The 27,193-nt window shown below is 39.2% G+C and overlaps 1 protein-coding gene across 2 annotated transcripts in view; it reads left to right on the top strand.

Annotated features, from left to right (window-relative positions):
* Positions 1-27,193, top strand: part of chm (CHM Rab escort protein) — a 283,130-nt gene that overhangs the window by 52,759 nt on the left and 203,178 nt on the right. For both annotated transcript variants that reach the window (XM_039765765.1, XM_039765766.1), the window contains exon 4: positions 21,183-21,304. In XM_039765765.1, the coding sequence (XP_039621699.1) occupies positions 21,183-21,304 (122 nt within the window). The remainder of the gene's footprint in view (positions 1-21,182; positions 21,305-27,193) is intronic.

A 27,193-nucleotide genomic window follows, 5' to 3' on the forward strand; every position in this document is an offset into this window, starting at 1 on the left:
AGTTTTTTCTTCTACACTTGTAAAATTTACTTCACACCTTTTGATTTCCGGATCATCGCTAGTAGACAGGTCCACTTCATCCGGTCTCTTAGGCCATTAATGCTCTGGTTGTAACAGGAAGGTTGGGTTTGTATCCAAATCTTACTTTTGAGCTTTCTATTGTTAATCCTCTTGATGCCTGGTCTGCAGGATTTTGTGCAGATGCGACATACTTCCATTGCGAGGGTTGTGTGTGTTCTTTTATCACTGCGATTCTGTTGGCAACAAAAGTTTTGTATTGTGCGCTTTCATTTGCAATGTACCGCAGTACTGTAGTGCTGTCAGTCCAAAAGATTGATTCTTGCAGGGAAATCTGTAGTTCTTGTTTTAACATTTTGTCCATTTTGACTGCTACCACTTCTTTATCCCAAGCATATTTTTTCTTTACACAGTTCTCTTAAAATAAACTTAGCAGGCAGTGTGACTGGCGCTAAAAATCCAAGTGGGTCAAATATTGGACTGACCACAGACAGAATGCCACGTCTTGTAGCAGGCTTATCTTGCAGCTTTACCTGAAACTTGAAACTGTCAGTCTGTGTGCACCATTGAACACCCAACGCTCTTTCAACTGGTAGCAGATCATGGCTTAAATCCAAGTCTTTTTGATCTATTGCCCTGTCGTCTTCAGGGATTGATAGCAAAACTGCTCTGCTGTTACTTATCCATTTTGTAAGATAAAATCCTCCCTTTGAGCACAGGGCTTGCAGGTCTTTGGCCAATATTATGGTGGCTGTAGCGGATCTCGGGGCGATCTGCGGTGTGGGTGTTTCTCACCTAGTACACAGGTGAGGGACTGCCCACATCGGTGATTGTTCCTGGGGTTGCTAATGTGCTGCAGCTGCTATGGCCCCTCAATATATAGAAGCGCGAGTCGGTTAGGAGGAGAGAACAAAAAAGAAAAGAGAGAGAGAGATGGAGGTTGCTGGAAGGAGGCAGGTGAAAGCCGGTGAGAGGACAGAAGAGAGAGAGAGAGCCTGTGCGAGCGGGTGAGCGAGTGCTCGCAGGCAGCTGCGTGGAAGCCTGGGTGTTAGGCCGACACCTGGGTGTTGTAGTAGTGGTCGCTCCCGTTGAGTGAGCATGTAGCGACAGTGACCAATAAAGAAGAAAGACTGTCCGCGTAAGGCCGGGACGGCAGCAGGAGTCGGGAGGCTTGGTGGAGAAGTCCTTGGTGTGAGCGTCCTGGTTACCAAGGATTCCAAGTCTCAGGCCTTGGATGAATGCCAGACCGAAGCCAGGATCGGAAGGACTCCAGACCTGTGTGAGATGTGAGAAAGGACAGCTGCTGAGAGAGCGTCTCGCCTGCTGTAAAACCCAACCGGGAGAAGCAGGTGAGACGCTAGTTTAAAAGAGGCATCAGGCTTATAGTTGGTTTTCAGAAGACTGCTTCCAGCAACGTTTTAACCTCAGGTTTTAAAGGATTGGTTTTGTATTGTTTAACCTCCACGATTGTCTGTTTTTAATTGATTATTTATTTAATGAAGATTTTTGAACCACTGCACTTTACTTTAATTGAACACTTTATTTTTGTTTTGATAATTGTTTTGAATAAAAGCACTTTGTACATCATCCCCTTGCTATTGTTGCTTCACTGTCAAGCTCATCTCGGTTATAACCATCGACGGTGTAGGGTTCAAGGGCTCCCGAACAGCAGATGGGAGCATGGAGCTGAACCCACATCTTCACACTGACTCCTCTGTATAGCAAATAACAATCCATCCTAGGACTTGTTCTCATTGCAAAAGGTTCATCTCCTTCGCTATGTATGATTTCCCAAGGCTCCATGACTTTACGAGAGTCTGTGCCTATTAACAAAACTTCTGCATTTATTTGGGCTAGATACATATGTATTAAGGTAAGGCCGTTTCATAATATGTTCTTGAGTAGGAATTTTATCTTTATATCCAGGTATAACAGTTGCTGTATGCACCTCTGGTAAGTCATAAAATGTGATTTCTTCTAGCCCACAGACTTGTATGCCGGATAAGATTTTACATTTTAATGGCTTTTCTGGATTTTCTAGGGTGTCGTGATATAGGTACGATTTTCTTCCTGAGAGGTTTAATGGTTCTCTTAAGCTCTCTGTGCAAAATGTGGCTGAGCTACATGGGTCTATTAGAGCATATGTTTCAGTATATTTTTCGTTCCCTTTGGATTTAACTTTAACTGAAACCGCAGCTATGACACCATTTCCGACCCCGGTAGCCATACAAGACTCTTTGAGTTCAACAGAAATTTCGGCAGAAGAAATGTTATTCTTTTCCGACATAACGTTCTCATCATTAGGAGGTGTGGCTTTATCGGTGGTGCCTTTTTCTTATTCATATGCAGAATTACTGGATGTAACTGAGAGCATATTTGGCATTTAATCTTTTCTTCACAGTCTTTACTTAAGTGTCCTTGTTTAAGACACTTAAAGCATAAGTCTTTAGATTTCAAAAAGTCAATTTTACTTTCATAAGTTAATGTCTGAATTGCACTGTATTCATTAAGATTGTGATTTTCATTGCAAAAAAGACAGTGCTTACCGCTTGTACGTCCAGCCTTCTCCGCCGTTTTAACTGAGGTGTCTGTATCCATTTTTTTGCCCGTAGCAGAAAAGTTTGTAACAAACCTGCTTTCTCTCAGGGCGCCTTTCAAAGGATACTTCTCTTGATCAGTTTTGTCTTTTTCCTTCTTGAAGGTATGGTTTTGTGGAGCTGAACTGTACGCGGGATCCAAAGCTGATGTTGTCTGTTCGTCAAGAAAGTTCACTGGGTTTGCGAGAGGGGTTCACCTACTTTCCGTACTTTCAATACAATGTACTTTGCATTGCCATGGTGCTAGTAGGTCTTGAGGAGGTTTGGGGACTTTAGTAGGAAGGTTATCACTATTTTCAAATTGTTGTCCACTTTGTAAATTGGGCATAATGTTTGTACATCTGCCAAGAAAGTTTGCATAATCGCTCTGTCCTCCATCGTTTGGCTTTATTTTGCGGTCGCCCTTTGTCTTTTCTCATATAGGCATCTGCTTTCCATAGCTGGTTTCCATAAAGACTTTCGAGTTTCTTTATGGCCCTTTGATAACCATCTAATGGTGACAAGTGTTTACAGTTTTTAACAATCTCATAAGGTGAACTTTTAGTAAACTGTGCCAAAAAGTCCAATTTATCTCACGGATTCTCTATCGCCTCATCGATAGCTCGGTCAAATGATCTTATAAAGTCCACATATTTCAAGGGATCGCCGTCAAATATTGGGATCTTTTTGTGTGGCACATAAGGCACTTGAGCCTTATACTGTTGTTCATTCTGTTGATTGTAGTGCTTATTGTAAAGCGATCGCTTTATTTTGCTGCTGATAAAGTGATTGCTGAGGATTTTTTTTTTTACTTTAGTTGTTACGTGGAAAGTAACAAATACTTGCTTCTTGTGGCTTTGCACTTCTCACATCATTTGGTTTATCTGAACTTCGACTGTGTCTTTTAAGAACTCTCAGTTTCGCATCTGATTCTGCAATGGCTGCCTCTAAAGCCAATTGATCTCTTTTAGCTTTCAGATGAACTTCTTCATGTTCTCTTTTGGCTTTTAATTGCATTTCTTCATCTTCTCTTATAGCTTTTCTTCCATATCTAGTGCCTGTTGCTTTCTTTGGTTCTCCGCTTTAGCTAACAGCACAAAGTGTGCTGCCTCTTGAGATCTGATGGCACTAACTGCAGTAACCGCTGATCTTACACTGTGTTTAGATTTTGCAGAAATTTGAGAGTTTTTAATTGAATTAGTTCTTGAGCTTACATGACTTTTACTTTGAGTGGAAATCTGAGAGATACTATCTTCTGGAGAAACCTCAGGAATGTCAGTCGTCGTTCTGTAATCCCTGAATTGGTTAGCCGAAAAATCGAGCTGCTGTTTGAGGCTTTTATTTTGGCGCACTTCCAGAGCCCATTCCGTTGTATTTGTTGAAAATGTATGAAAGGTTACCATTTTAGCATTAAAAGTCTTTTTGTAACATTTTCTGTTTATCTTCGTTGCTCTGGTAAGATAAAAGTTTGTCGCTTAACCCTTTATATTCCAATCTCAGTTGAAGAACGAATTCTCAATGGTTGATTTTGTATATTCACAGTTAAATTAATTTTTTTGTAAACCCGTTACGCTCTTCATCATATCAGATAATTGTTTGTATTTGTAATCCATTTCTGTCGTCATGGAGATGGTCCTTTCTGACATTATAATCAATGCGACTTTCATTCACACCATGCAGACGTTTGTTCAGCATATGATGTCTATTTCTGCTTCTGGATTCAGATGCCATTGCTGTCCCACAAGGTACTATACTTAAAATCCTTTGTAATTTATACAGTCTCGTGAAGAGCACTAATAATTCTCAAATACATCCAACTCCGATCAAAGACAAAGATTAAAGGTACCTGTTGAGTCTTTTTTTAAGTCGTCGTTGTTTTCTTTCGTCACAGTCGGATCTCAGGCATAGAAAATGCAGGCTTGCTTTCTTTTATAATCCAAGGCAATTTCAAGCTTTCAGTCCTAGGCAAGTTCACAGGCAGGTTTGTACCTGCTGAAATAAGGTATGGTCAAGCATGTGTAAAAAGAATGTCTAAAGAAATCTCACAGTCCAAAAGTTTGTTTTAAAAGTATTTAGTGAAAGTTAAAAGCAAATAATCCAGACAAGAATAAAAGAAAAAATAGTTAAACATGTAGAATAAAAGGCAAAAAAGGGGAAAAATGTATCTTGTAAATGTAAACTTAGCTTTTCTTGAGAAACTTTAGTTATTTCTGTACTTAAAAGTTCTTTACTTCTTCTTCTCGACTTAAAGATTCTTAAATTCTTATATACTTAAAGATTCTTAGCTTCTTCTTCTGTATGCTTTAGGCGTACAGCACAACACATAAATTAAGTGCTGTTTTCTTACATATTTACTTCACACACTCAAAAGACCCGTAGGCCGATTGGCACATAGGCATGTGCCAAGGCATGGTTTAAAACCTTATGCCTTCCATACCTTACTCAAGGCAAGGCTGTCACTAACTAAAGATTATTGTTTTAGTCGAAGCTATTAGTAATGGCAGGAATATACCAGTACAATTCTATTTACTAAGGTTATAGGAGCCTCCCATAGATTATGCATTGTCATCTAGTAAAATATTCATGAATCTTATAAAACTATGAAAATGGCTCTTACAGTAATAAATGAGCTTCAAAGGGCTTAACAGTATAGAGTACAACACTTCATATTTTTAAAATAATTTATATGATTGAAAAGCTTTGTTTACATAAATGTGAACTAAATAAAACATATACAAATATGGTGCTTTAGGGATTTTACTTCAAAAAACTGGAATTTATAGTACATAAGGATGTGAATGTGGGGCAAAGCTAGAAGTACCTAGGGGCTCACATAAAAGTCAAAATGGACTAGTCTGACTGCACAGACTTCCTAAGGAGACTCCGGTCTTTTGTTGTATGTAGCATGCTGCAGGAAATGTTCCAACAGTCTATAGTAGCCAATGTGTTATTCTACACTTCAGTCTCTTGGGGAAGCAACTTGAGATCAAAAGATGCACAATGCCTAAACAAATATTTTGGGAAAGCTTGCTCTATCACAGGGATAATCCCGGACACACTGCACAAGCTGTTGGGGGAAAAAAGAAGATGGTGCCAAAATTGGATGCTAGGCTTATTCCACCAGTGTGTGCTAAGAAGCAAGGTTATTATAGTTAATGAAAACTAAAATCAAAACTGAAACTATTTAAAAAATTTTTTTTCGTAAATTGAAATAAAATAATTAACAAAACCGAAATGTAAAACTAATCAAAACTATTAAAGTAGCTGGAAAGACTAACTGAAATAAAATAATAATTTACTAAAATATTTTTAGTTTTCATTTTTGAATGAATATTCTTGCTGTTAGTCTTTAACCCTTGTAAGTTTTAACTCTAAAACAGAAAGTCATCCACCACGAGCCGCCTGCGCATATTCATCCAGTGAACGGCAGCTGGTGACGGAGGGCGGCTGTTCACACAGCATTTGCGTTGACAGAGCAAGCCGAGTGCAGGTGCGTAAAACGTGAGAAATAGAAATCGATTTGCATGCTGCCTTTCTTTGTGCTTGCTGTATATCAAAATGTAATTCAAATGGCTGAAATCAGAATGTGCTGGTCAACAAAACATTTACCATATGGACAGAAAAATCACAAGTGAGTAACGTTTCAGTTTATTTCTCCGGTGTCTGCTTTTTGTTGACAGCAATTCACATGCCACTTCACAAAGGAGAAATCGTTTTTACGAAGTATAGAGAAAGTATAGTAATCATGAAAAAATTCAACCTCGATGTTTTGATGAATCTTGACATTATAGATTAACCAGTGTCCAGCAATACTGTTTTTTAGAATTGTGTGTGTACACGCACGCATATGTCTGTGTGTAAACACGCTAACTCAAAAACGCAACTAGATAGATGGATGAAATTCGGCATGTGGTTTTTACACCACAATCTTTATTCATTTTTGGGCCAAATCCATCACCTGGAAGTGGTACTTTACCTGAACACGTACTCAATTTTTTGTTTATTTATACAGCTGCAGAGTCCAATTTATTCAACTTTTATAAAAATCGTTCAATATATTATTACTTTGATTTGTTGTTGATGGTTCCTTAATGTACATAATATAAAAATATAATCACTGTCTTGCGGTTTACTCCTCAAATATCCATCCCCATATCTGAGTATACAAGAAAGTCTAGGGGAGACCACTCCCGGTTTTTGAAAATAAAACGGCACTGATCAAGAGACTGATGTGGTCATCATACAAGATCAGCATATTGTTGCTGACCAATCATTTTTGCTTTAAAAACATCGTTTAACAACGAAGCAATACAAACAAAGGTAGAGAGTCTGACAAGTGATGAAAAACTAAACATACTAATGGGTTTTTCTATTTATTCCATATTTATTAATTTATCTTTTTAGTTCATATTCAGAACTCAAAATACCTGATATTGTGAAAGTAATCCATTAGCAGAATTATATTTTAAAATATTTGGCTCCCTTTTTTCATTGTTTTTCTCTCTCTCTCATATAGATAGTTGAAATATCATATTCTTTTTGTTCTTAACATCAGCCTTATCATACATATTGCATACCAGGGATTTTTCCTGCCTTGCATCCAAACCTGCTGCAGTAGGCTCCAGGTTTCCGGCGATCCTGATCTGGATAAACAGGTTTAGATAATGTATATATTGTTCTTAATCTCAGATGCGGTCTCTTGACGTTTTATGCCTGTCCCTACACCTATTACCTGCTCTTGCTCTGCTCATTATGGGTTTATTGTTCTTATGGTGGGCTATTCAAAACTCACCACCCCTAACTTTGACACTACATGCACGTTTATCTTTGTTTCCCTCAATACAGCTAGGTGTGGTCTGCACACTGATTCAAGTCTAAGAGTCCTGTTCTTTCTAATCCCCCATGATTTTCATGACAAGATATTTTAAGATTTATAAAATTGTGTAAAATTGTTCATATTCAGTGTCTAGTTTTGATTATGCTTGTTTTTATCAGACAAAAACAAAACCAGATAGTAAACCAGACAGTGTAATAAGCTTCCACTAACATTAAATTCTTATCCAAATCTGTTAAGTGCACAGTTCTGTCTGATTGTGACACAAAACCATCTCCGTAGGAGCTCCATGCCATAATTACTAAAACTAAAAATGGAACTAATATATATATATATAAATAAAATAGAAATGTCTTTGTGAAATAAAAGCTAAACTTAAACTAAAAATGCACAATGAAGGAAAACTAAAACTAAACTGAAGTTCAGAAAAAATCTAGAAATAAAAACTAATACAAAAAGGCAAAACTATAATAACCTTGCTAAGAAGGGCCTCTGCCTACCGTTACCTGGCAGTTCAATGCCACGACATACTCCAAATTCATTTTGAAATTTCTGCAAAATATACATTGCCCTCTATAATGTGTGGAAAAAAGACATTTTTTCTTAATTTACCCCTGTGCTTCACAGTTTAATCACATTTGAATTGTTTCCTTTGTAACTGTAAAGTGCACATTGGATACTTTAAGGATATTTGCATACATTTTGGTCATACCATGTAGAAATTACAACACTTTTTTATACATGTCCCCCTCCCCATTTCAGGGCACCATATTGTTTGGAATAACTAACGTCACAGGCGTTTGTGATTACCAAGGTGCGTTTCATTATAATACCCTTTGTAGTTGCCATTGTTTATTTAACATGAGAACAACAGTTGTGCCAATTAAAGTGAATGAAGCCATTCTGAGTCTGAAAAGCATGGATAAAACAAGTTTTTTGTAATTTTAAACTGGAGCAGAGGGGTAAATCAAGAAAAATGTGTCTTTATCCTAAACACCATTAGGGTGGGCACTGTATATTTATTTATTTATTTATGGATTGATTAATTGGCTGTATTATGTGTCCCTGGATAATGTCCCCGTCTCACAGGGCTCTAAAGTCTTGGACATTAGTACTTTTGCAAAGATATCAGGAGCGCCACAAATCCCTTTCCAGTGACTTCATGACTTCCCATGCTCTTCCAATTTATCTACTTCACAGGAAGAGTCACCAGAGGCATGAATGTCATTACCGAGGTAAGTAAACCTCTCTGTGCAGTTGACACTCTCTCCATAAGCGGACACAATGCTGATGTCTGTGCCTAAGAGTTCATTAAAGGCTTGGATCCTAGTTTTTATCCAGGACACGTGCAAATATTGAACAGGGTATGAGCAAGAACATAACCCTGTCATACCTCAGAATCAACTGAGAAAAATGCATATGTTCTGCTTCCACTCTACACAGCATTCATAGTACCAGTGTACAGGCCAGCCATGACATCCAGCAACTTCAGGGGGAACACGCAAAGTCTCAGGATGTCCCACAGGGCAGCTCGATCAGCTGAGTCAAATGCTTTACAAAAATCAACAAAAGTTGATTTCAAGCACCCATGTTTGCGCCCAATTAGAACCCTCAGTGCCAGGATGCGGTAGATGGTAAACTATAGGTATAAAACAAAACTGCTCCAGTTGCTGGTAGGTGAGCAGCTGATCACAAATATTATTGAGGATGACCCTAGCAAGGACCTTAACCCATCCATCCTACTCAGTTCCCTGTACAGACTTGAGTTGCCATCAAGCCTTCTACTGCGATTCCTCTCGATAATATCCAGAGTACCCTGCGAGATGAAATTCCTCCTCCTTGGAATGCCAGCATTTCATTCTGTAGATGGTTTTATATTACTTTTTCCACAGCAATTTTGGATTTACGCTAAATATGAATGTCTAGCAGCATTGATCTAAAATTACCAACGTTCTGCAGCTTTTAGTTTACATCATAGAATAATTCAATAAACAGTGTGACACATGTTCAGATAATTCCACAAATCAAATATCTTCGTTTTAAAAGTTTTACTAACATTTCAAAGCAAAAGTTCACATAAAAATTGAGAAAAAATTGATATTAAAGAAAATGAAAGTTCTGTTTAAGGCTTGTATGTCTTGTTTCATTTCTCTAAGTTTGGTCATAGTCATACTTGAGGCATGTTAAACACAGTCAGAAAACTGTATGCAATCTCATATTTGAAACATATCCCCATAGTCCATGCTAGAAGTAAGACTAATTCCTCACTGGCTTAATTAGCACACTGTTCTTCAGATATAGCTAAGAAAGTTCTGTCTCATGTTAACTTGCAGGGGGTGTGCGACTATACCATACTCTAGATAGCTACAAGTCACTGATATTGTAAAGAAATTAAGCAAATATATGAATATTACATTGAACATTAACTTTCTATTATTGTCTGTTACGGAACAGAAATATCTACATGCAATTTGAAACAATTATTTATTTTTTATAATATAAATGTAAAAGTTTTTGAAATTCCCCCCCAAAAGTCTGAAATCCTTTCCCCTCCATTTCAGAAATTAATTTCAAGACCTGAATGAAGTTATGAATGATTTATATTTTACATTTTCAATCTGTAATTAGATTGTCATTGTCTTGCTGAGTACTTTTCCTGGAATACACCCTACACTGGTTTCTAAAAAACATGTTTACATACGCAAGTACCCTTACAGAGTCCTCCTTTGGCATGCACTCGGGCATCATCAAAATGCACAAAAGAGAGTTAATATTATTAAGTTATTATTAAATATTAAACATATATAGGAACGTTCATGAAATTGACCAGAAAAAGCCACATTTGTTAATATTCTTTTGTTTAAAAAATATGATTACTTCATTTGTCAAGGTTGTGAGATTGAGTCCTGCAAAGAAATGACATACGCTTTCTTTTTTACTTTTAAAAAATATTTTGTTGGGTAACTCTTCTTTTAAAAAATCAAAATATGCGTATGTTACTTTTAATTCATTACTGCTTTTGGGAGTGTTTGCTACTGTACATTTAGCTCATCAACATAAATTTAACAATTTCTGAAATACTGACACATTATTTCATCTAAGAGAAGGAATAATAAGATCACCAAAGCAGATGCCTCCAGAAATATATCGTGTGGACACTTCTACCTGTGGCTACTGATGTGTGGGTGTGTAAAGCTAACACAGTCGTAGTGTAACAGAGGTGCAATGGACATGCACAAACAGTTAATTCTTACCTGGTTAAGGCTTTACATGGATGAATACCTGGGTTACTTGTGGGGAAATCTAGGTCTGTTAACCTGATTTTTCTAATTAAAATAAACGTGGCATTTTAGAAGCCAGGTTTCTGTGAATAGTTGGGTTCCTAAAGAACATATAAATACACTGATTAATTTAGTGTCAAATAGGTTAAATGCAGACATTTTAATTATTCTCTAATAGTCTATATCAGGGGTGTCCCATAACTCGATCACGATTGACTGGTAGATCGGAAAGGTAGTGCAGGTAGATCGCATTGTATTCAAAAAATTCTATAATATATCCTCCCTATGGCATTTACTACTTGATTGACATACAGGGCGGCCAGTGTGAGATCTCTTTTCTTCTAACACACTAGTGATCCCGGATGCACGATCAAACATGCGAGCTATTGCAAAACTCCGGCTATCTAAGTGATCTAGTTAGCCTTCCAATTTATATCGACTAAAGAAGGAATTTAAAAAAAAAAATAAAAATTGTTGGGTTGGGGTGGAGCTTATGGGCTGGATGTGGACTTGGAAGAGGAATTTATTTTTTTCTCAGAATGTCGCAGTTGAAGTGTGTTTGTCTGATCTGTCAATCTATCATTGCTATTCCAAAGAAGGAAAATGTGGAAAGGCACTTTCGAACTGTTCATAAAAACTACGAAACTGACTTCCTTCCGAAAAGCGATCTGAGAAATAGAAAGGAGAGGGAACTAAAATCACAGTTGAGACGAAATGGAAGGTGTGTGCGTAACATGACAGCATCCGATACACAGAGCAGATTGAAAATTGTTTGTCAGACTTTGACAGACGGTTTTAAGACTCAGCTTTACTTGACTTTATATATTCCGACGCTGACTTTATATATTCAGGAGTGACTTTATATATTCCGACGCTGACTTTATACAGTGGTGTGAAAAACTATGTGCCCCCTTCCTGATTTCTTATTCTTTTGCATGTTTGTCACACAAAATGTTTCTGATCATCAAACACATTTAACCATTAGTCAAATATAACACAAGTAAACACAAAATGCAGTTTTTAAATGATGGTTTTTATTATTTAGGGAGAAAAAATCCAAACCTACATGGCCCTGTGTGAAAAAGTAATTGCCCCCTTGTTAAAAAATAACCTAACTGTGGTGTATCACACCTGAGATCAATTTCCGTAGCCACCCCCAGGTCTGATTACTGCCACACCTGTTTCAATCAAGAAATCACATAAATAGGAGCTGCCTGACACAGAGAAGTAGACCAAAAGCACCTCAAAAGCTAGACATCATGCCAAGATCCAAAGAAATTCAGGAACAAATGAGAACAGAAGTAATTGAGATCTATCAAGCCTGGTAAAGGTTATAAAGCCATTTCTAAAGCTTTGGGACTCCAGCGAACCACAGTCAAAGCCATTATCCACAAATGGCAAAAACATGGAACAGTGGTGAACCTTCCCAGGAGTGGCCGGCCGACCAAAATTACCCCAAGAGTGCAGAGACGACTCATCCGAGAGGTCACAAAAGACCCCAGGACAACGTCTAAAGAACTGCAGGCCTCACTTGCCTCAATTAAGGTCAGTGTTCACGACTCCACCATAAGAAAGAGACTGGGCAAAACGGCCTGCATGGCAGATTTCCAAGACATAAACCACTGTTAAGCAAAAAGAACATTAGGGCTCGTCTCAATTTTGCTAAGAAACATCTCAATGATTGCCAAGACTTTTGGGAAAATACCTTGTGGACTGATGAGACAAAAGTTGAACTTTTGGAAGGCAAATGTCCGTTACATCTGGCGTAAAAGGAACACAGCATTTCAGAAAAAGAACATCATACCAACAGTAAAATATGGTGGTGGTAGTGTGATGGTCTGGGGTTGTTTTGCTGCTTCAGGACCTGGAAGGCTTGCTGTGATAGATGGAACCATGAATTCTACTGTCTACCAAAAATCCTGAAGGAGAATGTCCGGCCATCTGTTCGTCAACTCAAGCTGAAGCGATCTTGGGTGCTGCAACAGGACAATGACCCAAAACACACCAGCAAATCCACCTCTGAATGGCTGAAGAAAAACAAAATGAAGACTTTGGAGTGGCCTAGTCAAAGTCCTGACCTGAATCCAATTGAGATGCTATGGCATGACCTTAAAAAGGCGGTTCATGCTAGAAAACCCTCAAATAAAACTGAATTACAACAATTCTGCAAAGATGAGTGGGCCAAAATTCCTCCAGAGCGCTGTAAAAGACTCATTGCAAGTTATCGCAAACGCTTGATTGCAGTTATTGCTGCTAAGGGTGGCCCAACCAGTTATTAGGTTCAGGGAGCAATTACTTTTTCACACAGGGCCATGTGGGTTTGGATTTTTTTTTCTCCCTAAGTAATAAAAACCATCATTTAAAAACTGCATTTTGTGTTTACTTGTGTTATATTTGACTAATGGTTAAATGTGTTTGATGATCAGAAACATTTTGTGTGACAAACATGCAAAAGAATAAGAAATCAGGAAGGGGGCAAATAGTTTTTCACACCACTGTATATTCTGCCACTGACTGGTATATTCTATACCGTTTTTACTCGTGTACCACGCACCCTCATGTAAGACGTGCACCCTAATTTTTACAAAGAAAATCGCAAAAATTGTTTGGCCTCTGTGTTGTAATTGTAATAGAAGCGTTTAGAGAGAGTGAGAGCGCGAGAGAGAGCGAGCCCAAGCAGAAGAAATAAACATTAAATAATTACATTTCCTTGTGTGTGACGCATAAATGATGCTAATTTTCGGGAAAAAATGTGTGCAATGTGTACCGTAAATACGGTAATCGGGTTTTGGTGTTATATATTCCGAAGACTGACTTTATATATTCCGAAAATCATTATTTGCCTGTTTGGCACCCCATATAAAGTATACTCAGTGTGTGTATATACAGTACTGTGCAAAAGTTTTAGGCAGGTGTGAAAAAATGCTGTAAACAAATAATGCTTTCAGAAATATAAAAAATGACTGTTTATTTTTTATCAATTTACAAAATGCAAAGTGAACGAACAAAAGAAAAATCTAAATCAAATCAATATTTGGTGTTACTACCTTTTGCCTTCAAACCAGCATCAATTCTTATAGGTACACTTGTATAAAGTCAGGGATTTTGTAGGATTATAGTCAGGTGTATGATCAACCAATTATACCAAACAGGTGCTAATGATCATCAATGTCACACGTAGGTTGAAACACAGTCATTAACTGAAACAGAAACAGCTGTGTAGGAGGCTTAAAACTGGGTGAGGAACAGCCAAACTCTGCTACCAAGGTGAGGTTGTGGAAGACAGTTTCATGTCATGGCAAGATTGAGTACAGCAACAAGCCACAAGGTAGTTATACTGCATCAGCAAGGTCTCTCCCAGAGAAAGATTTCAAAACAGACTGGGTTTTCAAGATGTGCTGTTCAGGCACTTTTGAAGAAGCACAAAGAAACAGGCAACGTTGAGGATCGTAGACGCAGTGGTCGACCAAAGAAACTTAGTGCAGCAGATGAAAGACACATAAAGCTTATTACCCTTCGAAATCGGAAGATGTCCAGCAGTGCCATCAGCTCAGAACTGGCAGAAACCAGTGGGACCCAGGGACACCCACCTACTGTCCGGAGAAGTCTGGCCAGAAGTGGTCTTCATGGATGAGTTGCAGCCAAAAAGCCATAACTGTGACATGGAAACAAGGCCAAGCGACTCAAGTATGCATGAAAACATAGGAACTGGGGTGCAGAAAAATGGCAGCAGGTGCTCTGGACTGAGTAGTCAAAATTTGGCTGTAGCAGAAGGCAGTTTGTTCTTTGAAGGGCTAGAGAGCGGTACAATAATGAGTGTCTGCAGGCAACAGTGAAGCATGGTGGAGGTTCCTTAAACGTTTGGGGCTGCATTTCTGCAAATGGAGTTGGAGATTTGGTCAGGATAATGGTGTTCTCAATGCTGAGAAGTACAGGCAGATACTTAACCATCATGCAATTACATCAGGGAGGCATATGATTGGCCCCAAATTTATTCTGCAGCAGGACAACGACCCCAAACATACATCCAAAGTCATTAAGAACTATCTTCAGCGTAAAGAAGAACAAAAAGTCCTGGAAGTGATGGTATGGCCCCCACAGAGCCCTGATCTCAACATCATCGAGTGTGTCTGGGATTACATGAAGAGACAGAAGGATGTGAGGAAGCCTACATCCACAGAAGATCTGTGGTTAGTTCTCCAAGATGTTTGGAACAACCTACCAGCCGAGTTCCTTCAAAAACTGTGTGCAAGTGTACCTAGAAGAATAGATGCTGTTTTGAAGGCAAAGGGTGGTCACACCAAATATTGATTGGATTTAGATTTCTCTTTTGTTCATTCATTGCATTTTGTTGATTGATGAAAATAAATGATTAACACTTCCATTTTTGAATGCATTCTTTGTTTACAGCATTTCTTTCTGCCTAAAACTTCCGTACAGTACTGTATCTGTATGTGTATGTGTGTGTGTGTGTGTGTGTGTGTATATATACACACATGTGGAACCTCGGTCCACGAACGTATTGGTACACATACAACTCGGTTTACGACCAAAAAGTTTGCCAAACTTTTGCCTCGGTTCACAACCACACACTCGGTATATGAACAAGCTAGTTTCCCTTTCCGTTTGTGCACGCTGATGATTTCCGCACGTGTTGCATTGTTCTCGGTCAGACATGCGTGCTTGCACATGCGTGCATGCTTTCACTGTGAACTCTTTGTGCTCTATTTCATTTCCCTTCCAGTTAGTACGCGCCGATTACTGTATTCAAGCACATGTTGCACCGCTCCCTGTTCATTGTTGTCAGTCAGATGTGCATGCTTTATCTGTGATCTCTTTGTGCTCTACAGTATTTTGTGTGCTTTTGCAGTTAACCATGGCTTCTAAGCAAGTGAAGAGTGGTGAGAAGAAAGTTTTGCAGAAAATTTAAATCATATGACAGGTTTCCATCCAAGGAGTTTTTGCGAAAAAATATTTAGCGCTTCAAATTTTAGCTGATGAAAATGCTAATTACCGATAAAATGTTGCACATGTCGACATAATATTTTTCCGTTTAACTTTAGCGCATAAATTCCATATCGATACTTCAGATGTCGCAAAAACTACATTGGAAACACTTTTTGTCGGAAAAAAAGGGCTTTAATGCAAATAAATGTGTCACATGATACATTTTCATCACGTGCAATCAAAACGAGAATAGCGGCGCGGTTCGCATGGTCTGATGAAGAGACTTGTTATTTCTCGTGATGAGCCAATGCAGTAGCGGATAGGCTGGGTCTCCTGCTACTAAAAGGGGTACCTGAACTCCCTCCACATCAACTGTAGCCTGGGGGTGTCTCTCAGGATGTCTAAATAATATAAAAACCGCAAACGTAATTTACTGTGTCAGTCAAAATATTTAATAAACTGTGTGTTTCATTATCTAAACATTTTTTCTTATTATTAAATGGCAGATGTTTTAGCATATATGAGAAATTATCTCATTAATATTAACTTTAGTTTTTTTTGATTAAACGTTGTTATTTTGTATTAATTCAAATTTCAGTTTTAATTAAAAACCTTAAGGGAAGCAGGTTACAGTACTAATTCAGTTGTTATCGCACTGAGAAGGGATATTGAAAGGTAGGCTCACCTGTACAGATCCGATGCTGCAAACACAGCTGCATCATGGGCACTTCCAGGAGTGCCAACGCAAATGTCTCTTATCATGCACCTGTCATCAACAAGGACCTGGAGAACAATAGATGGCCACCCTTTGCGATTAATGTAATCGCGGTAGCCTTCCGTCGGGGGAAGAATAGGCACATGTGTGCCATCCAGTGCACTGTAAATCTGTGGCACAAGATGCACCAAGGAATTGCGGTATGCAATTTCATTGGCCTCCGCTACAGTGGGAAGTCTGATATAACGCCACATTAATTTTTCTTTAATAGCGGTGCACACAGCATATACACATCGATGGACGGTAGTTTTACTAACCCCGAAAGTTTCTCCAACTACTCTACACTCGGCGCAGGTTGCCAGCTTGTAAAGGGAGATGGCAATCCGCTTTGGGTTGGAACCGTGGTCGGTGACAACCTGTGATGGGCGCAACATCAGGACTGATGAATCCACACAACATCTCAAACATCGGCCGTGTCATTCTAAAATGTTGCAGCCAGAGATTTTCTGTGAAGTGTCTCCCCACCACCTCCATCCAGAAGGTCTTATTCCGTCGTCTCTCCCATACCCGTGGGTTTCGTCGCACTGCGGTACTTTCTTTGAGCTCTAGGGCTATCAGACAAGCAACTGCTTCATTCTGCTGTCGTCTTTGGATATTATGTACAATTCCAATTATTTGTGAAACTGAAATAAGAGTAAGCTGGCAAATTTCAAAAAACTGTCTGAATAATCTCTCCATTTCTTTGTTTGTTTGTTTGGTGGAGGGGGTGTAATGAGGAAAACAAAAGGTAGATAATTTGCTCCATACACAAAATTATGTATGGAAACGGCTCAAGGGCAGATTTTTTTTCGCGATACAACAAAACTTATGCGACAGTTCGTTTTGGAGGGGATGACGTCATCACGCACACCATTTTATCGATAAAAAGCCAGTTGGATGGAAACAGGCTGGTGACAGCAAATTTCGCACATTTTTTTTACATATATTCTGCTTGTCATAAACAAAACGTCGCAAAAAACTGGATGGAAACTTGGCTATAGTAAAGAAAGAAATTATTGAAAAGTATGAGCGTGGCGCTCGTGTTACTGATCTTGCCGCCGAGTACAATAAGTCAAAACCTATGATTTCGACTATTCTAAAGCAGAAAGAATCTATTAAAGCAGCTGATTTTGTAAAAGGAGTTACAGCGTTAACCAGGCAGAGGCTTCAAGTGCTGGAAGAGGTAGAAAAACTGTTTACCAGTTTACTTATTTACCAATGTGAGAATCCTCGTGCTTTCAAGCAGCACAATGTAAACAAAGCCAGACTGCCAGTACTGTGGAGGGCAAACACGAAGGGTTGGGTCACAAGCACTTTGTTTTTGGAATGGCTGCATGAGGCTTTCACTCCCACCAGCTAAACAGCTACAAACACCAGAAACCCAAGAAATCACACGAGAAAAAACGCCTGAAGGAAAACATCCCTCCATTGCGGAGCCAGACTCTTCCTCCTCTCCATCCAGTTCCTCCTCTCCATCCAGTTCCTCCTCACTTCATGCCAGAACTCGACTAATGCAAGGTTAGTTTTCTTGGTGGTTTATGGTTTTTGTATTACGGAGTTTTCAAATGTTAATTTTTCGGTTCGTAGCATGAATTGTTGCAGTGTTACTCTTCACTTTTTTCAAATGTTCATTTTTTTCCCCCTGTGCTTAAAACTCATTAAAAAAGTGTTTACAGTGAGTGGTTAGTAGCGAGATTTGTTGCAATGTTACTTTACTTGGTGGTTTATTAAATTACAGTTTTTTCAAATGTTCCTTTTTTTCCCCCGTGCTTAAAACTCATTAAAAAAAGCGTTTATACAGCGATCGCTTGCAAGGCTATAGTGCGAACTCCTGTAATGTTAGAGAAAGAGAGAGAGAAAGGGCGAGCTAGCCTGCGTGCTGGAGAGGGAGAGAGAGCGAGGGCGAGCGAGCCTGCGTGCATGCGAGAGAGAGAGGGCGAGCGAAGGAGCCTGCGCGTGCAGCTGAGTAGGGAGCCTGGGTGTTTGTGTCAGTGTTATTCAATGTTTTTACATTAGTTTACTATTACACTGTGCATTCTATGGTGTAATTAACTATATTTGTGCTTAAAAATCTTTAAAAAAAATATTTACATACAGTTTGTACGGTCCGGAACGGATTAATTGCATTTACATACAATCCTATGGGGGAAATTGCTTCAGTTCACGACCAAATCGGTTTACAACCAGACGTTTGGAATGAATTATGGTTGTGAACCGAGGTTTATCTGTATACACACACAGTGCATCTGGAAAATATTCACAGCGCATCACTTTTTCCACATTTTGTTATGTTACAGCCTTATTTTAAAATGGATTACATTTTTTCCTCAGAATTCTACACACATAATGACCCCATAATGACAACGTAAAAAAAAGTTTACTTGAAGTTTTTCCAAATTTATTAAAAATTAAAAAAATGAGAAATCACATGTACATAAGTATTCACAGCCTTTGCTCAATACTTTGTCGATGCACCTTTGGCAGAAATTACAACCTCAAGTCTTTTTGAATATGATGCCACAAGCTTGGCACACCTATCCTTGGCCAGTTTCGCAAAATTGTGTTTATAAAATCAGAGTTTTCCTCTTTGCAGCACCTCTCAAGCTCCATCAGGTTGGATGGTAAACATCGGTGCACAGCCATTTTAAGATCTCTCCAGAGATGTTCAATCGGATTCAAGTCTGGGCTCTGACTGGGTCATTAAAAGACATTCGCAGAGTTGTCCTGAAGCCACTCCTTTAATATCTTGGCTGTGTGCTTAGGGTCGTTGTCCTGCTGAAAGATGAGCCGTCGCCCCAGTCTGAGGTCAAGAGCGCTCTGCAGCAGGTTTTCATCCAGGATGTCTCTGTAAATTGCTGCAGTCATCGTTCCCTTTATCCTGACTAGTCTCCCAGTTCCTGTTGCTGAAAAACACCCCCATAGCATGATGCTACCACCACCATGCTTCACTGTAGGGATGGTATTGACATGGTGATGAGCGGTGCCTGGTTTCCTCCAAACATGACACCTGGCATTCACACCAAAGAGTTCAGTCTTTGTCTCATCAGACCAGAGAATTTTGTTTCTCATGGTCTGAGAGTCCTTCAGGTGCCTTTTGGCAAACTCCAGGCGGGCTGCCATGTGCCTTTTACTAAGGAGTGGCTTCCGTCTGGCCAGTCTACCATACAGGCCTGATTGGTGGATTACTGCAGAGATGGTTGTCCTTCTGGAAGGTTCTCCTCTCTCCACAGAGGACCTCAGGAGCTCTGACAGAGTGACCATCGGGTTCTTGGTCACCTCCCTGACTAAGGCCCTTCTACCCCGATCGCTCAGTTTAGATGGCTCTCCAGCTCTAGGAAGAGTCCTGCTGGTTTTGAACTTCTTCCACTTACAGATGATGGAGGCCACTGTGCTCATTGGGACCTTCAAAGCTGCAGAAATTTTTCTGTAACCTTCCCCAGTCTTGTAGGTCTACAGACAATTCCTTTGACTTCATGCTTGGTTTGTACTCTGACATGAACTGTCAACTGTGGGACCTTATATAGAAAGGTGTGTGCCTTTCAAAATCATGTCCAATCAATTTATCACAGGTGGACTCCAATTAAGCTGCAGAATCATCTCAAGGATGATCAGGGGAAACAGGATGCAACTTAGCTCAAGTTTGAGCTTTATGGCAAAGGCTGTGAATACTTATGTACACATGTTTTCTCAATTTTTTTATTTTTAATAAATTTGCAAAAATCTCAAGGAAACTGTTTTCATGTTGTCATTATGGGGTGTTGTGTGTAGAATTCTGAGGAAAAAAATGAATTTAATCAGAGAGAGAGAGAGAGAGAGAGAGAGAGAGAATTTTTAATGTAGGTAGATCATTTCAACGTGGTCATTTCAAAAGTAGCTCGCAAGCCAAAAGAGTCTGGACACCCCTAGCCTATATGAATGTTTTATGATTTACATTTTTTTCTCAAATACTTCATGTATGTTCCTTGGATTTTAATTTATGTGGGGAAAAAGGCAATTCATTTTGTCTAAATCATGAAATAAACTTAAAATTGTGTTGTTTTAATATTGATTTTATGATTATGTTAAAGATCTGGTAATGACGTTTAAAGATAAAATCTAATTTCATTTGCATGTATGATATCCTAAAAAGAAAAACTTTTATAAGAGTGCATTTATTCGCTACCAATGGTAGTAATTACATTTTGAATATACTTGTATGTATCTTCTGTTAGAAAACAGTAGTTACATTACTACAGCAGGTAAATATTTTACATTGTGCCTAAGTATGGGGCTTTAAATGTATATTGGTGAGAATGAAGAGTTGAAAGTGTCTATTTCCTGAAAACTATTTTGCAGCAATTGTTAGAATAAGTGTTTTTTTATTTCCCCGAGTCCCACTACTGCTGTGAAAAAACACAGAAGAGCACAGTGCATTGTGATAAAGTTGTTCAAAATTGTGTTTATAAAATCAGAGTTTTATGTTTTTTTTGTTATTGTGTTTTGACTATTTTTACTGTCTTAAGTTTAGGATCTATTCACATTACACTAAGCAATCCAGTTTTCTCACATATGTTTTTGGAAGTGCAATGTACAGTTGATCAAAAATGTAAGGAAGAACAATGTCTTAAATAACTTTTATTCTAAAGTATTGAATACGATTCTGGGTTTAAATATAGCCAGTTTATTATAATAATAGTGGATTAGGTGATCGTTAAAGCTATATCTACAATTTTGTAGTTATTGACCATGCAGTCGAGTAATTATCTGCTAAACTTACATTTCTTCTTCATTAGGAAGCATTCAGTAAAGAGGAAATAACAGAATGGATGAATGACATTAATGAAGGTGAAGAAATTATACTGTTGAACTCGTCTGATAAATCCATAATGAATGTGGAAGTATTCAATTTTGCAAGGTAAATAAACTAAATTGAACACAGCATTTTTATGTTATATGAATACAAAAAGAAAGGTAAATATTAGTTTAGCAACCTAATAATAAGCTTTTGACAAATATTGCAGGCTGAGTAACCTGAAATTCCAAAATCCAAAACTATTTGAGTGCCGACATGATGTCACCCATGTTCACTCTTAATCTTTTTTTTTTTTTTTCCGTTTTTTCTGCTGAGTGGATGTGAACTACATATGTGAAGATTCAGACTGATTTGTTAACCCCCTGCGAAGCATCAAGTGCCATGTAGACACCATCACTTGAATGACTGTCTGGTTGGTGGCACAGAGGTTTGCCGTGGTGGACTTTTTTTTTTGGAGGTGGGTTACTGGAGGGGGAATGCTGCTGGTCAGCCAGTGAACCTCCTTATATGGAGGTGTAACGGTCTTTTGGCTGTTACCCTTCCTGAATTGACCATTTAAATGACATTACAGATCCGAAAATTGAATCAGCTGCTCTGTAACACCTCTATACATTTACTTATTTGATTGATTATGTTATGCAAGATTACTTGCAATGTTTGAGATACATTGGGTTATTTGCATTTTTTTCCAATTAGAGGACACACAGGTGAAGTGACTTGCTTATAGGCAATATAGTGTCAGTAACATGATTTGAATCCTCAACCTCTGGGTTTGAAATCTAATGCCTTAACCCTTATGTCACACTGCCTACCAATTTATCTTGTCACAAGCAGCCTGCTAGCCCAGTAACCTGCCCACATCCCCACCATTTACCCCCAAACAGTCACCCCCCCCCTTGACCAAGCTCAACTCCTGAAGTTCTCCCAGCTCAAGTCAAGGCTCCTTATCTGCATGTGATGTGCCTGGAGTTGTGTAGGGTAAATAATACAGTATATTGTTATTTGGTATATATGCATTTCATGTATGTTCTGTGTCTACAAAGATCTGGGTAAGTGTAGGATGAAAGGAAATGTGAGGCAAGAAATAATGAACACATACCTAAAGCAGGAACTTTTTCCATGTTATACTAATAATGACATTAAGTGTATAATGTGTGAAGACTTTAGTCCAAATATCAAGTAAACACGTGCTTTTATTCAAGAATATAACCAAAGTAAATAAAAATCATTCAATTTACATGTTGTTGTCAGTGGGTTACAAACCCATGCTCAAATGTGAATTGACAGAAAGCTAATATGTATTCTTGGATGGTGCAGAGGTAAGAACTGCTGCCTTATAACCAAAAGGTTGCCGGTTCGAGTTTCGGCACTTCGCATTTTGAGTAGTGAGCTGCTATTATTATTAGTATAATATAATAAAAACATACATTTGATTTGAGTTTGTAACATCCGGTGTAAATTGTGGCTATTTGTAAAAGTTAACGCTTTTTTTTTATTATTCAGTTTTATTCTCTCTGTGACATTCACATGGTACAACAAACTTGCCTCTCTCTCTTTGAGCTGATGCCGTTTATCTCCATTCTTTCCACAAGAGTAGCGATGACGACAGTTGGTACTGTGGTTGATACCTGCTCAGAATTATTTGTTGTACCAACAATCAAACAACTGCTGTCTGTTGTTGCGGTTCTGCCTTTGTCCAGTCTGATAGCAGTCACAGGACATCGTATCTTTGATTGCCGGTACAAGTAGCGGCACGGAGCATGTGGAAAGGCATCAAGACTGAAGGCTGCAAGACCAGACAATATTCCTGGCAGAGTACTAAGGGAATATGCAGACCAGCTGGCAGACGTATTTACTGTCATCTTCAACATCTCCCTGACAACCGCCATTGTCCCAACCTGCTTCAAAACCACCACTATAGTTCCTGTGCCAAAAAAGTCACAAGTGTCCAACCTCAATGACTAATGTTCCGTTGCACTCCCTCCCATTATCATGAAGTGCTTCGAGAAGCTTGTCATGAGGCACTAAAACCCTGCTGCCCACCTCACTGGACCCTCTGCAGTTTGCTTATCGCCGGAACTGTTCAACAGATGATTCAATAGCCACCACTCTCCATCTGGTTCTCGCTCATCTGGACAATAAGGACACATACGTTTGAATGCTGTTTAGTGACCTGCTCAACATTCAACACGATTATTCCTCAGCAGCTGACGGAAAAGCTGAGCCTGCTTGGACTGAACACCTGAGTCAGGATTGGAACCAACATCTCCAGAACCACCACACTGAGCACTGGAGCCACTCAAGGCTGTGGCTCAGTCCATTATTTTTCACACTGCTGACTCAGGACTGTGCAGCAACGCACAGCTCTAATCACATTATAAAACTCGCTGATGACACGACTGTGGTGGGTCTCATCAGCAACAACAATGAGTCGACATACAGAGGTGAGGTGCATCGGTTAACGGGCTGGTATAAAACCAATAACTTGTCTCTGAATGTAGACAAAACAAAGAAGATGATTGTTGACTTTAGGAAGACTAAGAGTGACCATCTGCCAATGAACATTGACGGCTTAACTGTGGAGGTCGTCAAAAGCACAAAATTCCTGGGTGTCCATCTGGTCAGGAAATAGACACCAGCTCTTTAGCCAAGAAAGCCCAGCAGCAGCTCTACTTCCTGCGTAGGCTGAGAAAAGCTCATTTTCCACCAGCTATTCTAACAACATTCCACAGAGGAACCATAGAGAGCATCCTGAGCAACTGCATCACTGTCTGGTTTGGAAATTGCACGGTCAGGGATCGTAAAGCCCTACAACAGATAGTGAAGACAGCTAAAAAGATCATCTGTGTCTCTCTTCCTTCCATCATGGACATTTACACCATACACTGCATCTGCAAAGCCACCAGCATTATGAATGACCCAACACACCCTTTACACTCACTGTTTACATTTCAGCCATTGGGAAAAGGTACCGAAGCATTCGGGCCCTTACCACAAGAATGTGTAACAGTTTTTCCCCCCAAGCAGTCAGATTCCTGAACACGCATGGACTGGTCTGATATGTGTTCTGCTCTACAATGTTGCACATATTTGCACATTTGACTCACATGCACCTTTCTATATATTATGTGTCTTTATGTTATGTGTCGTGGATTGTTCGTTGTCCTGTGTTCTATGCAGCACCATGGTCCTGGAGGGACGTTGTTTCGTTTCACTGTATGCTGTACTACTGTATATGGATGAAATGACAATAAATACTCTTGAATCTTGAGGTCCCGAGCATTACCCAGGCAATGCTGTAGACGCGTGTTCTCCTAGCCTCATAATGGCGTCTCGTAAGAAACTCCTCATCAGCAGTAATGACGAAGTGAATCTATCATCAGGCAATAAAACTGAAACGGTGAAACCAAAAGTGATTCTGGAAATCACTATGTGCAATGTCCTGTTCATATTATTATTATTTGCAGCGCTATACTTTTTACACTTCTGACTTTGTACTTTTAGTGTTTTGGAAGTTATACAGTAATCCCTCCTCGATGCGTTCCAGAACCCCCCACGATAGGTGAAAATCCGCAAAGTAGAAACCATATGTTTGTATGGTTATTTTTATATATTTTAAGCCCTTAGAAACTCTCCCACACTGTTTATAAATATTCGTCGCACAGTTATACAGTAAACCCTGGTTTATCACGGTTAATCTGCTCCAGACAGATAAATGAATTTCCACGAAGTAGGATTCTTTATTTATAAATCAGATATTTTCGCAGTTAGAGCATAGAAAACCTGTTTACAACCTTCTAAATACATTTTTTAACATTATTGGAGCCCTCTAGACATTAAATAACACCTTTTAGTCAAAAGTTTAAACTGTGCTCCATGACAAGACAGAGATGACAGTTCTTTCTCACAATTAAAAGAATGCAAACATATCTTTCTCTTCAAAGGAGTGCACGTCAGGAGCAGAGAATGTCAGAAAGAGAGAGAGAGAAAAGTAAACAATCAAAAATCAATAGGGCTGTTGGGCTTTTAAGTATGCGAAGCACCGCGATAAAGTGACCGCAATGAAGGGATCACTGTGAAGGTAGTCTTTCAGCATTTTTTAGAGGAGCGTCCGTATCTTCTAAGCAAACAGCCCCTCTGCTCACACCCCCTCCATCAGTAGCAGAGAATGTCAGGGAGAGTGAGAGAGACAGAGAAAAGCACACAATCAAAAATCAATACGGGCTGTTAGAGCTTTTAAGTGTGCAAAGCACCATGCGGGAAGCATATCGTATATCATTGAGGAGTTTTATTTAATACGTAATACGTGCACTGATTGGGTAGATTCTCAGCCATCTGCCAGTAGTGTCCCTTGTATGAAATCAACTGGGCAAACAAACTGAGGAAGCATGTACCATAAATTAAAAGACCCATTGTACGCAGAAATCCGTGAACTAGCGAAAAATCTGTGATATGCTCACATTTAAAATCCACGATGGAGTGAAGCAGTGAAAGTCGAAGCGCAATTTAGCAAGGTATCACTGTACAGTTTAAAGATGAGATTTAATAAAAATGTCATTTTTTCAAGCTAAAAAATGAAACACTTTTTTACGTGTTTATTTGAGAAAAAAATATAATGCTAAGGAGGCTAGTTGCTTATTTTAGTCTTAAACAGCTGTATTTATTATTTTAACTGCTCCTTATTAGTAATAAGATGCAAATGACTAAGGAACCAGCATTTTTACATCTAGCTTGTCTCTATTTCCACCTGTGTGTATTCATCATTCACAATTTGGTTTAAGTACTTGGAAGGAAACTGAAGAGAAAGTGAAGAAATGAAAATTACTCGTCTGTTTTAGGCTTGCAATCATTTGGATGATACATGCATAATTAGAAAGGAAAAAAAATCTATGACTTCAGAATGAACTGACATGGTAGAGATAAAACACTAATAAACCATGAAATTAAATAAGATCTTTTATACTCTGCTAAAATTTGCACTGGACGTGATGAGGATGGATAAGATTAGAAACTAGTACATTAGAGGGTCCGCTCAAGTTGGACATTTGGGAGACTAAGTCAGTGAGGTGAGCTTGCGTTGGTTGGAACATGTGCAGAGGAGAGATGCCGAGTATATAATAGGAGAAGCATGTTATGGATAGAGCTGCCAGGTAATAGGAAAAGAGGAAGACCTAAGAGGAGGTTTATGGATGTGGTGAGAGAGGACATGCAGGTGATGGGTGTAACAGAACAAAATACAGAGGACAGAAAGATATGTAAAAACATGATCCACTGTGGCAACCCCTAATGGGGGCAGCTGAAAGAAGAACAACATTGGTGAGTACTGTCTTCCAAATAAGCAACTGGGTTGGAATGAAAACCTGCAGCCAGTGCAGCTCTCTAGGATTGTATATTTTATTATACCTCTGAAGCTCCATCAGGTTGGATGGGAAGCGTCGGTGCACAGCCATTTTAAGATCTCTCCAGAGATGTTCAATCGGATTCAAGTCTGGGCTCTGGCTGGGCCACTCAAGGACATTCACAGAGTTGTCCTGAAGCCACTCCTTTGATATCTTGGCTGTGTGCTTAAGGTCGTTGTCCTGCTGGAAGATGAACCGTCGCCCCAGTCTGAGGTCAAGAGCGCTCTGGAGCAGGTTTTCATCCAGGATGTCTCTGTACATTGCTGCAGTCATCTTTCCCTTTATCCTGACTAGTCTCCCAGTTCTTGCCACTGAAAACATCCCCACAGCATGATGCTGCCACCACCATGCTTCACTGTAGGGATGGTATTGGAATGGTGATGAGTGATGCCTGGCTTCCTACAAACGTGACGCCTGTCATTCACACCAAAGAGTTCAATCTTTGTCTCATCACACCAGAGAATTTTGTTTCTCATGGTCTGAGAGTCCTTCAGGTGCCTTTTGGCAAACTCCAGGCAGGCTGCCATGTTCCTTTTACTAAGGAGTGACGTTCGTCTGGCCACTCTACCATACAGGCCTGATTGGTGGATTG

This window comes from Polypterus senegalus, chromosome 10 (genome assembly GCF_016835505.1).
Source record: "Polypterus senegalus isolate Bchr_013 chromosome 10, ASM1683550v1, whole genome shotgun sequence".
Taxonomy (NCBI): Eukaryota; Metazoa; Chordata; class Cladistia; order Polypteriformes; family Polypteridae; genus Polypterus; species Polypterus senegalus.